General features: G+C 40.4%; 1 protein-coding gene across 1 annotated transcript; it reads right to left on the bottom strand.

Annotated features, from left to right (window-relative positions):
- Positions 1–427: 427 nt before the first annotated feature.
- LOC307031848 (E3 ubiquitin-protein ligase TRIM39) lies at positions 428–13105 on the bottom strand. The gene is made up of 10 exons (XM_079669320.1): positions 13006–13105; positions 10993–11855; positions 9654–9749; positions 8712–8942; positions 8078–8225; positions 7931–7957; positions 4778–7839; positions 3433–4068; positions 2874–3101; positions 428–2760 (listed from the first exon to the last, which is right to left on the bottom strand). The coding sequence occupies exons 1-7, from the start codon at positions 13052–13054 to the stop codon at positions 7286–7288; spliced, it is 1968 nt and encodes a 655-aa protein (XP_079525446.1). The 5' UTR covers positions 13055–13105; the 3' UTR covers positions 428–2760; positions 2874–3101; positions 3433–4068; positions 4778–7285.
- Between the last annotated feature and the right edge of the window lie 81 nt (positions 13106–13186).

The following is a 13186-nucleotide window of genomic DNA, read 5'->3' as shown; positions in this document are numbered from 1 at the left end:
TTCCCCTGTCGGTTCATTGTTGGTTTGTCCTCCCTCACGCTTCTTGTTAGTCTCTCCTGTATCCCTCCTTGTTGGTCACGGTCAGTTTTGTGTGTTTGTGCTACCTGTGTTTTTCATGCCATGTTTTTGTGTTTCTCAGCTTTTTAATAAAGCTCGCTTTTGTTTATAACCTTTACCTTTTTGTAGTCTGCATTTGGGTCCTACCTTTTTCCACGATTCCTAACAGCTGTTGTATTTTTGTTATAACTAATTATTGTAAGCGTCATTCCTTTTCAAATGCAAATGCGAAACCAAATCTGTTTGTCTGCTGAAGACTGAGTTCCCTGTTTGGCAACTGCAAATAACAGATCAAATATTTGACTTGCCTTAGTTATTCAATTCCATAAGGTTCATAATCAATGTTTTGAGGGAAAAGAGTCACAAAAGAAAAGCATAAATAGAGTGTTTTATTAATTTGTCCAAGGGAATATAAAAAAGGAAAAGCATTTTAACACTGAACGACTGCACTGCATTATCCACAAATCACATCATTCACCCAGACATAAATTACATTCAAACAATACAAGCTATTGTGTACACCCCGGATCAAGTTCAGTTCTTTTTTTAATGTTGTTTCGAGGTTTTCTGCTCTGTAGAAAGAATTACTCATATTTTATTTGCTCAATATTCTTGTTTTAAAGAAAAGTGCGCTTAAAGGTGAGGTAGGTAATTTTGGAGAAACCAGCTCGAGTGCGCTAGAATTTGAAAATACACAACCGGAAAAAATCTGCCTCTTCCTTACAGAGCCCCTCCTCCAACACACACGAACGCGCACATGACCAATGAGGGCACGAGGTAAGTTTGTGCAAAGATGGAAGGCTGACAGGCAGGTAGGCCATCCAGCTATTCTAGCCGGGCCGGTTCAGATGATTGGTCGTGCTTTTTACAGAACTATGGCTTCCAGAGATTACATTTTTGAATATATTTATTGTCAAAGCATTTAATATATTCATTGCTATCGGGATGTTAAGAGCATTCCATGGAATATAACAAAGAGTGTTTGTGAAATAAATTACCTACCCCACCTTTAACATTTCATCAGGGAATACATTTAAATGAATCTGTTTAAACAAAATGTTGACACCTTGGGAAATATGCTTATTAGCTTTTTGGTGGATAGTTAGGTAAGGAGATCAATACCATTGTCTCACATGTCTGTTAATTATGTCTATGACCATCAGCCAGTTAGCCTAGCTTAGCACAAGGACTGTAAACGCTGGGAAACAGCTAGCATGAGGGTGGGGGCATTAGCAACACATGATAAACATGTTAAATATTAAGCTGAAGAGATGATAATAGGTGGATTACATTTTGCTAGTGTTTATGCTAAGCTAACAGACATTAGCCTCATAGTTTACTTTATTGATTGAAAGGTATAGTGAGAAGCTCCATACGGCTGTCACATGTGTTTGCAAATTAGCATTAAATTAGCCTAGTGTAGCACAAAGACTGGAAACCACTAGGAACCAGCTAGCATCAGGCTGGGCATGTGAAATATTGAGCATTAGAAAGTATGATAGGGGAGAAGGGGTAAATTGAGCCAGTGGGTAAATTGAACCACCCCCTGTAACCAGGCAACGCCTTATAGTTGTAATCAAGTGATCAGAAATTATGCAAGCTCCACCCATTTCTCATTGCCTGTGAAAGAGAGATACTCATTGTGGTCTGGTAAGTAAACATTTTTACAAAAAACCTTTTTTGCTTGTCAAAGTACATTTTCTAGATGTCAGCTATATCGGCTTTCATGTCAAAAAAAAAGTATCCAGGTTTAAACACATATAGGCCTATTGTATGTTGATGTGTTGGCAGCGTATTAAGCCATGTGAATCATTAAGCTAAAGATGATTCTGAATGTTAATGCTAGGCTATTTTTTCTAAAATGGTGGCTATGGGGTAAAGTGAACCATGGGTCTCGGGGCAAGTTGAGCCAGTTTTTCAATGGAGAAATTAATGAAAGTGGGCCAAGTTGATAATAAGAGCTCATTGTAGTCTACATTTAAAGTTGAATTTACCCTGTGTTTGATTGGTAAGATGTATGAAATGGTATCACCATTTGTATGATTACTTTTCCTTTTAACATGTTAAAAAAAAATCAATCAATTCAATCGAAATTTATATAAAAAATATTTGAAAAACTATGCTTGTATTTGGTTTGTTATTTATTGTTTATAGTTACCTTTAAGATGTGTTGTAGGTATGCCCAGGTTTGAACAGGTATGCCCAGGTTTGAACAGTGGTTCAATTTACCCCCTGACCTTTTTTTTTTAAGAAGTAACATTTTCACTGCCCTTGATCAAATATTAATTATTATCATTGCCATTGATAGGAGACATCCTGAATTATAGGTGTGTGTTTTCATGTTTACTATGTGTCATTTCTCCTTGCTTAGAGGACAGCATAACAAAAAAATGGCTCAATTTACCTCACTCTCCCCTATGTAGATTATTTGTACAGCTTGTCTTTATGCTAAACTATGCTAACAGACTTTAGCCTTATATTTTACGGTCAAATGTGGGGGTGGTATTGATCCTCTAATCCAACCCTCAACCAGAGAGTGAAAACAATCCTATTAAGCAAACACATGGTCCCACAATATATGCTGCTGTAGATAATCAATAAATTATAGAAAACAAATAAAAAATAACTTTGTTCATGTGGTCTTTAAGGTGAATCGTCCACATGTTCGTCCATTCATCAAGACCAAGCAGTGAGTAGAAATGACTGTAAAGAAGAGAGACAACAACAAAGAATCAGTGGTTGTTGACTATTGTTTGACATCACAAATATTGCTAATGAAAGAGAATATTGAGATGGTTTTTCATGGTGGTGCAGACCTGCAGGAAGTGGAGGTCGTCTTCAATCTGTGAGAGCTGCTCTATCTCCGTGTGTCTGCTCTGCAGCTCCGAGATCTCTTCCTCTAGTTGTTTGATTAGCTGTTTATTTTGTGCCCATGCCTCTTTTGGATTTCCTCCACCGAGGTCTAACGCTTGAACCTCCTCAACTTTACTCAGTGTCTCTTCAATCGCTTGCTGAAGTTTCATCCTTCTCCACTTTAGTTTGACCTGTCAAAAAACAAAACCGTTATTCTAAGGTATGCAAGACAGATCTGCGTTTACATCAGTGAGAACATGTCAAGGATTTAATTTGGAGCTCAATTAGTAATTTATGTTAATATCCTTTTCAAAGATGCTTTTGTGTTTGTTTTGTGTGAACTTGGGACAAAATTATGTTTGAATTAATTGTCATGCCAGGGTACTTTTTTGCATTTGTTTCACACAATCAAGACAAGATTATTTTTTGTTTAAAGTAAAGCTTTCTGTCATAGAAGTGGTCAAACACCGGTGGCATTACGGGAAAAATGTTTGCTTAGCTACCGGTTTTTTTAGACTCTACCTTCTTCTTTGTAGCTTCCTTGCTGATAGAAAGGATGTGATGGCCCCTGTGTTCCGTGTGGGCGCACATGGAGCAGATGCACGTTCGATCACTCCTACAGAACCTGTTCAACTGCTTCCCATGCAGCCTGCAGACAGAGTCCTCCAGGTTCTTCACCACACTGATCAGAAGATGGCGCCCAAGCTCTTCACTCCGGTAGTGCGGCTCCAGATGAGCGGCACAGTAGGAGGCCAGGCACTTCACGCAGGACTTGACTGCTCTGTGTTTCACTGGGCAGAAATCACACAGAACCTCTCCAGCTTTTAATGGCAAATCTCCCTCTTTATTCAGGGCACCAGCATGCAGTGTTTGGTCTGTTTTGAGCTGTGGCCTGCTGGGGAAAAAGGCCTTGCAAAGGGGACACTGACAGGCCTTGCTGATCCTCCAGTATTCCCCTATACAGCCCAGGCAGAAGCAGTGTCCACAGGGGAGGGAGGCGGGCCTGCTAAACTCATCCAGACAGATGCAGCACCGAGGAGGCTCGGACATCACACTCTGCATGTGTGTGTTCGTAAGCATGCAACAGGACGTCTGATGTGATGGTGTATCAGCAGGCACAGATGATGGTGTATTCCATTGGTTGTTGATTTACGGTATCTGTACAGTGAACAAATGTGTGTTAGCATATACATGAGAAGGTTTCTCTTATAAACACTTTTGCAATGTACTTTTCATTTTGGTAGAATTTATTTTCAATTTGGTAATGTTACCTGCTCCTCTAATCATTTTGAAGTTCGAAAGTGTTTGAACTCATGTAATGCTGAAAATCATTTCCCAATTTGGGAGGAATAGAGTATCTACAGCAGATAATGTTGATTACCTGACGTTGTGGATGCTTAAAGAGGTTATTTTCACTCTTATCGAGGCCAGAAGTAACACACTAGTGTTGGAGGACACATTATATAGAAATACATACTGTAAGAGGAAATAAATAAATGATATATGCGTTAGTGTTATTTTTGTATTGTTGGTAGATAAAATTGTTTTGAGGAAACTATGTCAAAGTCATGTGGTTATTTCCAAAATATTGCACACCCCCTGGCCAAATTAAAATCAAGACACAGATTAAGATTAGTTCAAGAGAGCAATTTGATTGTTACATATACAGTCAAAGTATTTACAGTAAAAATATATTTCCGGTTGTTTATTTGTCATTTGACTTTTTAGTGTAAAAGTGAAACTGACTCTTAATGTAAATGTAGTAACAATGTAGTAAACTAAAGTAATAGATAGTTGATCAGCCCACACTGTCAGTTTAGCGTACTTATAGATACAGCATTTAAATTCCATTTTAAAGCTCACATACCTTTCTTGAGCAGTTACCAGCTTGTGTCCCCTGAGGCTCTTACAGCGTTGTGTTGCACTCTTATCAGCTGGTTCCTCCTCTGTAGGTATAGACACACCTATCAGTGCTGGGAAGCAGGGCTGTCCTGTTGGACTCTGTCATTTCCTGTACACTCATAAACTCACGTGATTAAGCAGGTGAAAAATGTAGCCGCAACTCCAAAAAAGGGGAACGAAAAAACAAGAGAATCTTAGTAATAATGCAAGGAGACACTATTCTCCTGAAGGAGGTCAAAATGTTTTATAGAATAACGTAATAATGAAAGAAAACTACTTTTGTCATGCATTGGTGCTGTTGTGAAATCAGTTATGATATACTGTAGTTGATTACACATTCATCCAAGCTCTGTTGGTGCACATTTTTCACGTGAATTAACTATTCGCTAACACCTGTCTCTCGTAGTGGAAGTAGTTGTACTAGAAGTTATTGTCAACATTTGAAGAGTCCGATTGGGGTTTTATTAGCCCACGAATCAGTCTTGTCCAAGTGATGAGCAGCAGCTGAGACAGGTCTTTGATGATGTTCACAAATATCGGATAATCCTCCCGCATTGATACCATTGCGTGATGACCTTATGGGTTCCCTGAAGGGGAAAATGCGATCAATATGCTAAAAGTTATATTTCTTGTGATAAGAATAGCGATCATGAAACAAATGACATGGAATTGGCTAAAAGATAATAAATTAATAAACTCACAATGGATTAACCTAGTAATTGAAATCTATGGAATGGAGAAAACAAATATGAGAATTAGAAACCAAATGCATAACTTTGAGGAAAGATGGGAACAATGGGTAAAGTGTAGAACACTATCATGAAGATTTATAAGGAACAAATTGACATACTGTATACCTGAGTGTTAATATTGTTTCCATTCTTTTATTTGTATTATTATTGCTATTATTATTATTATTATTTCATTTCGGATTTGTCGACTGTTATGTAATTAATTCATATATCTATATGTGTTTATTTTGTCATGTCTGCGTTGTGAATAATTTCTTAAAATTCAAATAAATAAAAAAATGCTAGAACATAACATTTGTAGGTGTAAAAGAGTCCAAAAGTTAGATACATCTTGAGAATCAGGTCAATATGTATGGCTGTTTAGAATACATGAGTCCGTTGCGCATGAATGAACTTGTAGATTTTTTTCCTGCATCACATTAGTACATTTCTGTATTTCAAAATCAAAACCAAAAGAAAAACAGCTAAAGTATTTGTAAGAATGACACACCAGATTGTCCATGGTTCTTCAGTATTTTCCAAAGGACTGAACTACCTCTCACAAAAACATGATATGCCTACGCTGTAATTTATCGCACCACAAACAATGCAATAATCATCACTCATGACGAGAAGAGCCCTGAAGGCGCTTTGGTTACTGTAAGTGGGTGTGGTCAAGAGACATTTTACTGAAATGAAACTGTTTTTTTCAAGAAACACAAATACTGAAATGTCTTCAAGGAACATTTATTGTTATAAATCATGAACTAACGTAGCAACCTTAGCCGCATCAATCACACTTGATTAAAAATCAACATGCAATCTGGAAATCTGGAAACTACACTTTCTTTAGATTTTATGAAATGTCATGCGGTTAGAAGCGGTAATTATAGAAACTACGCGTGTTGATGTTCTTGCTGAGAGTTACATGAAAGACCAACTGTTTCAAAACCACTGTTATGTCTGAATGGTAAATATTGTAAGCTTAGCATAAGTACTGGAAACAGCTAGCCTGCGTCTGTACAAGTTCACTTCTTATAAATCATATTAGTTGTGCAAAACAAAGAAGAAATATTCTTGAACATACTGTAAAACCCCCATTTATGCTAAGCTAACTAACTGCTCTATCCTGTGTCTCAATTTCGGTTACTTTCATGATGTAGGCTACACTGTTAACTTGCTGGTAGGCCTATATACATTTCAATCTAGCTAACTAGCATTGGCGTTATCGTTTGCTGTACCAAATAATTATAGACTGCTTAATTAACCAAATAAACATACTGATGGCTTAAACCTGATAACAGGGTATCTAGAGAAAAAAATCAAATATGTGTTGCTTAACAACTGCCATCATTACTTCTTTCTCCCCTTTTGCTAAGTAGACAATATGGTGACCATTAAGGGATGAGAAGTGTGAGTACACCTTCCCGCTACGCATAACGCAAAACAGTTTTCAAGTGAGAGAAAATTAAAATCAACATTAGTTTCAGATTTAGTGGTGAGAGTTGTATTTTATGATGTATTTTTCCCAAAATGTCAAACTATCCCTTTAAGGCTTCATATAACTTGAACAGATAAAATACATAAGTTGTTGAATCAATATATTGTAGGGCTACACTATACATGTACATGTAATACATATACAGGATTTGATCAGAGCAAGTATGGTGGCTACAACATAACACAGTCAGTTTTCACTCTCATACATATTTTCAGTGCTGTTTTTACTGTCAAACGTTTCCTTAGCTTTGCTTGATCGGGCTCTTCTCAATCACAGGAGATATCACAATGGTATCAGAGGCTTTGTCGCAGCAGTACAGGTAGAAGAAGGGCAAGATCTTCTCTGTGAACGTATCTTTGAATGTGTAAATGTGGGTCAAAGCCTTCACATCATAAAAGGACACTTGCCCCTCCTCGTAGTCCACGTACACGCCCACTCGCTTGAGCTTGGGGTCGATGGCAAGCGGTAACGGCGGGGATGTTGACACACGATACCCCTGGCCTTTCTTCATGGCCAGAGCCCAGTAGCCTTGGGAAGTACTTATCGCAATTTTGCCCTTCCTGTTGACCGAAGACCTGGCCACACCCATGTACCAGTCGTCCTTGTCCCCCACCTGGACCTCCCAGTAATGTCTTCCTGAGGTGAAGCCCTCGCGGCCCAGGACGACGACCACGGTGTCGAAGCGTTGAGGATTATCTGGGAGGTCCTGCCATGCGCCCAGGTGTCTCACCTGATGCCTGTCCTGAGAAAGCTGCAACCAGGGGTTGGCGGACTCAGGGTCCAGGGTTACGTCCACTATAGAAACACGACACATAATGAAGGATTTATTTTGTTTGACAGTTTCAAGATGATGAAAAGAAAACCACACTGAGTGCCAAAAAGATACCTGTATATTTCAGAATCTTCTTGATCTCTGTAGAAAAACAGAACAAAACTATAAGATAAAATGTCCATCTTATCCTGGCGATGCTCTCAATTCACTCTCAAACAAAAACAGATCAAATCTGTATTTCAATGTTAAAGGAAATCGTACCACTTTCCGCCAGTTTGCGGATCATTTCCTTTAATGCTACCTCCAGTTTGGACAAAGATCTCCTGATCATGCCGACACACATGGCAGTGGGAACACTGGTCTCAGACCAGTCTTTGACAGAAGGAGGAGTGCTAAGGGCTGGGAAGCTCTACGGAGAGATAAAGCATAGGACATGAAATAGGATTAGGTTAGTCAATACACAAATATATCCAGAACTTCTATTCAAAATAGAACATTTTGCAAGCCTGCACATAGGTATTTACAAAACCTTCAGTAATAATCCAATTTATTTGTATTTTGGAGTACTCTTTGAGGCAGCCTGCAGTACATTTTTTATGATTTGCCTTTGGTTTGCACTGCATTTTAGAACAGGGAACTGTTGTTTGAGCACAAATCAAATGGTGTAAGAAAAGGAAAGGAAAGGGTTTATTTTAGCAGCATATACTCCAAAACTATTTTTCCTTGCAATCGAAAGCTACCGTGTAACTGTAGCTCTCGTTCAATTTCTGAAATGTAGCATGAAACATACTGTAGATGCCAAACATCCCAACATTAGATGATTTGGAGTCCGAAGACAAGATCTTAAACCTTTAGGTGGTCGCCAACTTCTCTTTACACAACAATGCTCTTCCACCTTTAAGAAGTGAATGTGGTCTGTCCGAGCCACGTTTTCCAGGTCTGTGTTCCTCCTCTTCAGCTCAGCAATTTCCTGCTCCAGTCCAGCGATGAGGCCGTCAGCCCACCTGTCCGTCTGCCTCTGCTTCTCCTCTATGCCCAAAACCAGCTCGCCCTGAGTCTTATGGATGGAGCGAACCAGCTCTGAGACGACCTGCATGCTCTCCTCGACCTCCCTCTGAGCACTGGCCTGGAAAATACACAATACACTGCTCAACGTTTGATAATAACCTTTGTTTAAATGCATCATACTGGAGTTTAATGGGCCATTCTGGCCCAATCCCAAACCACGCCCTACACCCTACCTCTACACCCTACCCCTACACCCATACGCCTACACCCTACGCCTACCCCTAGACACTACCCCTCCGTTTGCGCATTCGCGCGGAGGGTCCGCCAACTTAAGTGGTGTTCCAAACCAACGAGTGTGGAGTGGTGTGGAGAGGGAGTGGGCTATCAAGCCATGACCGGTCTCAACGCTGTGTGTGTCCATCAGGAACACAAACAGTTCCAGCAAACATCCACTGATAAATTGCGATGTTAACAACCTCATGATAACCTCATATGTGTTCACTTAGGATCATGCCTGTGTTTAGTCTTAAATTAAAGATGTTTGGAGTTTTATTTTAGTTATTAATTTGTATTTTTTGTCTAAGAGATGCTGATTTGAAACCGTTGTTACATACAGTTAAGGCATTTCCTGTTTCTGCAGGAGAGAGGGGAGTTTGTCCCAAAGCTTGCCGCTGTATTTACTCCCTCCATCTGACAGGAGGGAGCCTCATTGAGCTGTGAGTGTGGCTACAGAAGGAGTTCACTCCGTCATGGAGGGGTAGTGTGTAGGGGTAGGGTGTAGGGCGTGGTTTGGGATTGGGCCTAAGTGTTTGAGCTCAGCAGGACTCACTTTGTTTTCTTCCACGCAGAGTTTGATCTCATGCAACTTTTTCTCTCTCTCGTGGATCATCTGCTGGATGTCTATTTCTGTCATCTTCAGCTGCGCCTGCACACACAAACAAAGCCGATGACAGGCAAAAACATGACACCACAAACATCCGTCTTTACTTTTATTGTTGTAGTTTCAGTTTTGGGGGTAAAAGCATGTAGCATTGCTGATATGAATACTTTGTCGTGGGCAGAGATGGGGTCGTTACTAAAAAAAAGTAATATATTACACTACTTCGTTACTGTCTACATAAAGTAACTCGTTACTTTACTCGTTACTTTACTCGCAGGGCCGGCCCGCCCCTCCCTACAGGCAGATCACGCAGACTGCGGCGCACCTACAGTGTAAGCGCGCCACAGTTTTGCCTCTGCGAGACTCCACTTGCACCCCCAATTACTATTGTATTAAGGAAGACATAACACAAGTCTTTCTTTTGATATGCTCTTTAATAAAATACCACAACAAGCTAACAGTCTGTGAAACGTAAAGACACTAATTAATGAAACCAGTTCAAGACGCATTATTCTTATTCTTATCATTCTTTATGAGCGCAGTAACGGTAAGGTATCTAATTACTTATTTATTTAGTCTTCCATAACTTAGTAACAGAGATGGTCAAAAAGAGAGCGAGCGGCCCCGTTGAGGAAGTTTACAGATGAAAAGACATGTTTATGCAGCACTGCACGTGGAGATGTGGACGCGCAAATCGCGGAGATTACGTAGGCCTACACAAACCTGCGGCGGAAACCCCTCTTGTCTGTCAGTGAGTGTGATTATTTTATAAAAGTAACGAAGTAACGCGTGTCGGGGCAATGTTAGTAACTGTAGTGTGATTACTGAATTATAAAAGTAACACGTTACACTACTCCGTTACCGACAAAAGTAATATTATTTCAGTAACGCGTTACTTTGTAATGCGTTACAACCAACTCTGGTCGTGGGGACATGTTTTAAATGATCTTCAACATAAACACTTTTAGGTAATATAATGTGGTTGATCAGTAAGAGGTCAGACTAGATTCATTCCAAGATTGGGAAAAAACAAATAAACCTTTTTGAAAGTGTTATATTATGGTTAGTTAAAATGTATTTTTATTAAGTAATAGGGGCAAAATCAAGTGATGGTTCAAAGTGTATATGACAACAATCCCCAATCGTCTAATCAGGAAATCATTTTCGTTTTGACAGTTGAAGATCACATTCTCTTTGGCTTTCTCAATCAAACAAACACCACCAATGAGGTTTCTACCTTGAAAGCCCCTCTACTAACTGATATAAGAAAACATGGATTGATTTTTACCTTTTTCTCCATCCATTCCCTCTCCACGGGGACGGTGTAGTGCGCCCGGTGGTCGGTCTCGGTGCAGAGGACGCACACACAGGTCTGGTCCTTCTTACAGAAGAGCTCCAGGAGCCTCTCGTGCTTCGGACACATCCGGTCCTCCATGTTGGCGACGGGCTCCATCAGCTTGTGCTTGGTGAACCGGGCCGAATGAGCCTTCAGGTGCTCCTCGCAGTAGGAGGTGAGACACACGAGGCAGGATTTGATGGCTTTTGGTCTGCCGTCGCCCAGGCAAACATCACAGAATACCTCCTCCCAAGCAGGAAGTGGGAGTGAACAGGAGGGAGGTGAAGAACTAGGGGTTTGAGGTGAAGGTGGGGGGGATATTTGGAGCAGTGGAGGTGGTCCCTGATCTGGTGAGGATGGAGGAGATCTTCTGGGTGCTGGCACAGGGGGGATAAGCGGTGGTAAATCCTCTGGGAGAAGCTTTTTCTCTTCCTTACTTCTCACCTCCTCCCGAACATCTTGCTTCTGCTCCTCCTCCAAAAGCCTCTCCTCATCCTCCTTTTTCTTTCTTTCCATCGTCCACTTCTTCTCGCCTTCCACCTCTTCGCTCACCTTTTCTTCCGCACTTCTAATCCTGATCTCCTTGAACTGCTCTGCGATTTCCCTCAGCACCGTGTTGATGCTAATGTCCGGCCTCTTGCAGAAAGACTTCTTACACATAGGGCACTGGTACAAAGGGCTGGTTTTCCAGTATCCCAGGATGCAGCCCTGGCAGAAGTTGTGTCCGCAGGGGATGGACACGGGGTTGGTGAAGACGTCCAGACAGATGGAGCAGTGCACTTGCTCTTCAGAAAGGTTCCCGGTGGAGGCCATTCCTGCACAGCAGATTGGCAGGGTCATTTTCAGCGCAAGCAACCAGGCTCTGAACCGGGCATCAAACCTGCTGTGATATTAAGGGGCGCTCGGGTTAGATGGCATGACTTTAGGTGAGGTCATTTCATGCAAAATTATGAAGCAAAGCATGACAGGACTCATTTATTATCTCGAACTCAAGCCAGATATCGGAAATATCTCGGTTTGTAATAAGTGAGCCCTTGCAAGATTTGGGGAGTGTTGTTTATATTATTCCTTGTATTAGTTTTTAAAGGAGACATATCATTGTCGTTTTCAGGTTCATACTTGCATTTTAGGTTTCTACTACATATTTATTGTTCAAAAAATACTTTATTTTTCTCACACTGCCTAATTATAAATACCTTTCTAAGGCCTCGGTTTAAAACGCTCCGTTTTGACGCCTCTCTCTTTAAGAATGAAACTGCTCTGATTGGCTTGCAAGATAATAATGGAGCAACTTTGCAAAGATAATTAATTGGTATTTAATTTAAACACATTACAAAAGCATTTTTAGAATATATTGAGCGGAATATATAAGAGGTGGAAAAAAAACTTTTCAGCATTCTCTGGTGGACGAACAACATTATGGCAACACTGTTTAAAGTTACCTCAAACGTATTTTTGGCCATTTTGACCAACAAATATCTATATATTTGTGATAATCTTATATCTGCATTTAATATTTAAATAAGATCTGCTTTCTGAACAAGTCATGTGTCCCTTTACTTAAGCTGCAGCTAAATATATCACGCTTGTTGATTTATTTTGAGTGTGTATGAAGCCGTAAGTGAGTTTGACTTTTAAAATAAGCAGCTCTCTGCTCGAGACGAGGCCTAGTGCATTTATTCACAGCAGGCCGGATTAACAATTTTTCAAAAATATTAATCTAGCCAGTGACTTGTTTGCTGACATGGAAACACAAAAACAAAACTTGATAGAAGGGTTTATTCTGTATAACTACTACAGAGAAAAGGCCTTAGCACAGATCATAGACACTTACTGCCAATCAGTGATACAAATTATACAAACAACACTCCCCAAATAGATCTACTGGTGCACAGAGGTGTGATGGTAAGGAAATGAAAATGCAGTGGAGGACAAGAAGACGATAGAAAAAGCAGAAGCACTCACCAGAGAGCAGCTGCCTCAGAGCTCCGCTGAACACTGACACATGAGACATGCTATAACCACTGCCACCTCCACTGCCCCCTCCAAAAGACCCAAAATATATCCCCCCTCCTCCCCTCTTTTTACCCCAGATACAAATGTATACCCTCTGGCCCTTGCAGGAGGAATGGCTTCAGACTCTTCT

The sequence above is a fragment of the Notothenia rossii genome (genome assembly GCF_949606895.1).
Source record: "Notothenia rossii genome assembly, chromosome: 3".
Taxonomy (NCBI): Eukaryota; Metazoa; Chordata; class Actinopteri; order Perciformes; family Nototheniidae; genus Notothenia; species Notothenia rossii.
The sequence above is the reverse complement of the archived record's forward strand: the minus strand, read 5'-3'. Positions and strand labels throughout refer to the sequence as shown.

What these genes read in the sequence shown, in the direction of transcription:
- LOC307031848 (XM_079669320.1), bottom strand. Translation starts at nt 13,054, where the DNA reads ATGTCTCATGTGTCAGTGTTCAGCGGAGCTCTGAGGCAGCTGCTCTCT. An exon ending in TCTGCGTGGAAGAAAACAAA is followed by an intron (nt 8,943 to 9,653) that starts GTGAGTCCTGCT and finishes TGTATTTTCCAG; the next exon opens with GCCAGTGCTCAGAGGGAGGT. An exon ending in CCGCAAACTGGCGGAAAGTG is followed by an intron (nt 7,958 to 8,077) that starts GTACGATTTCCT and finishes GTTTTTCTACAG; the next exon opens with AGATCAAGAAGATTCTGAAA.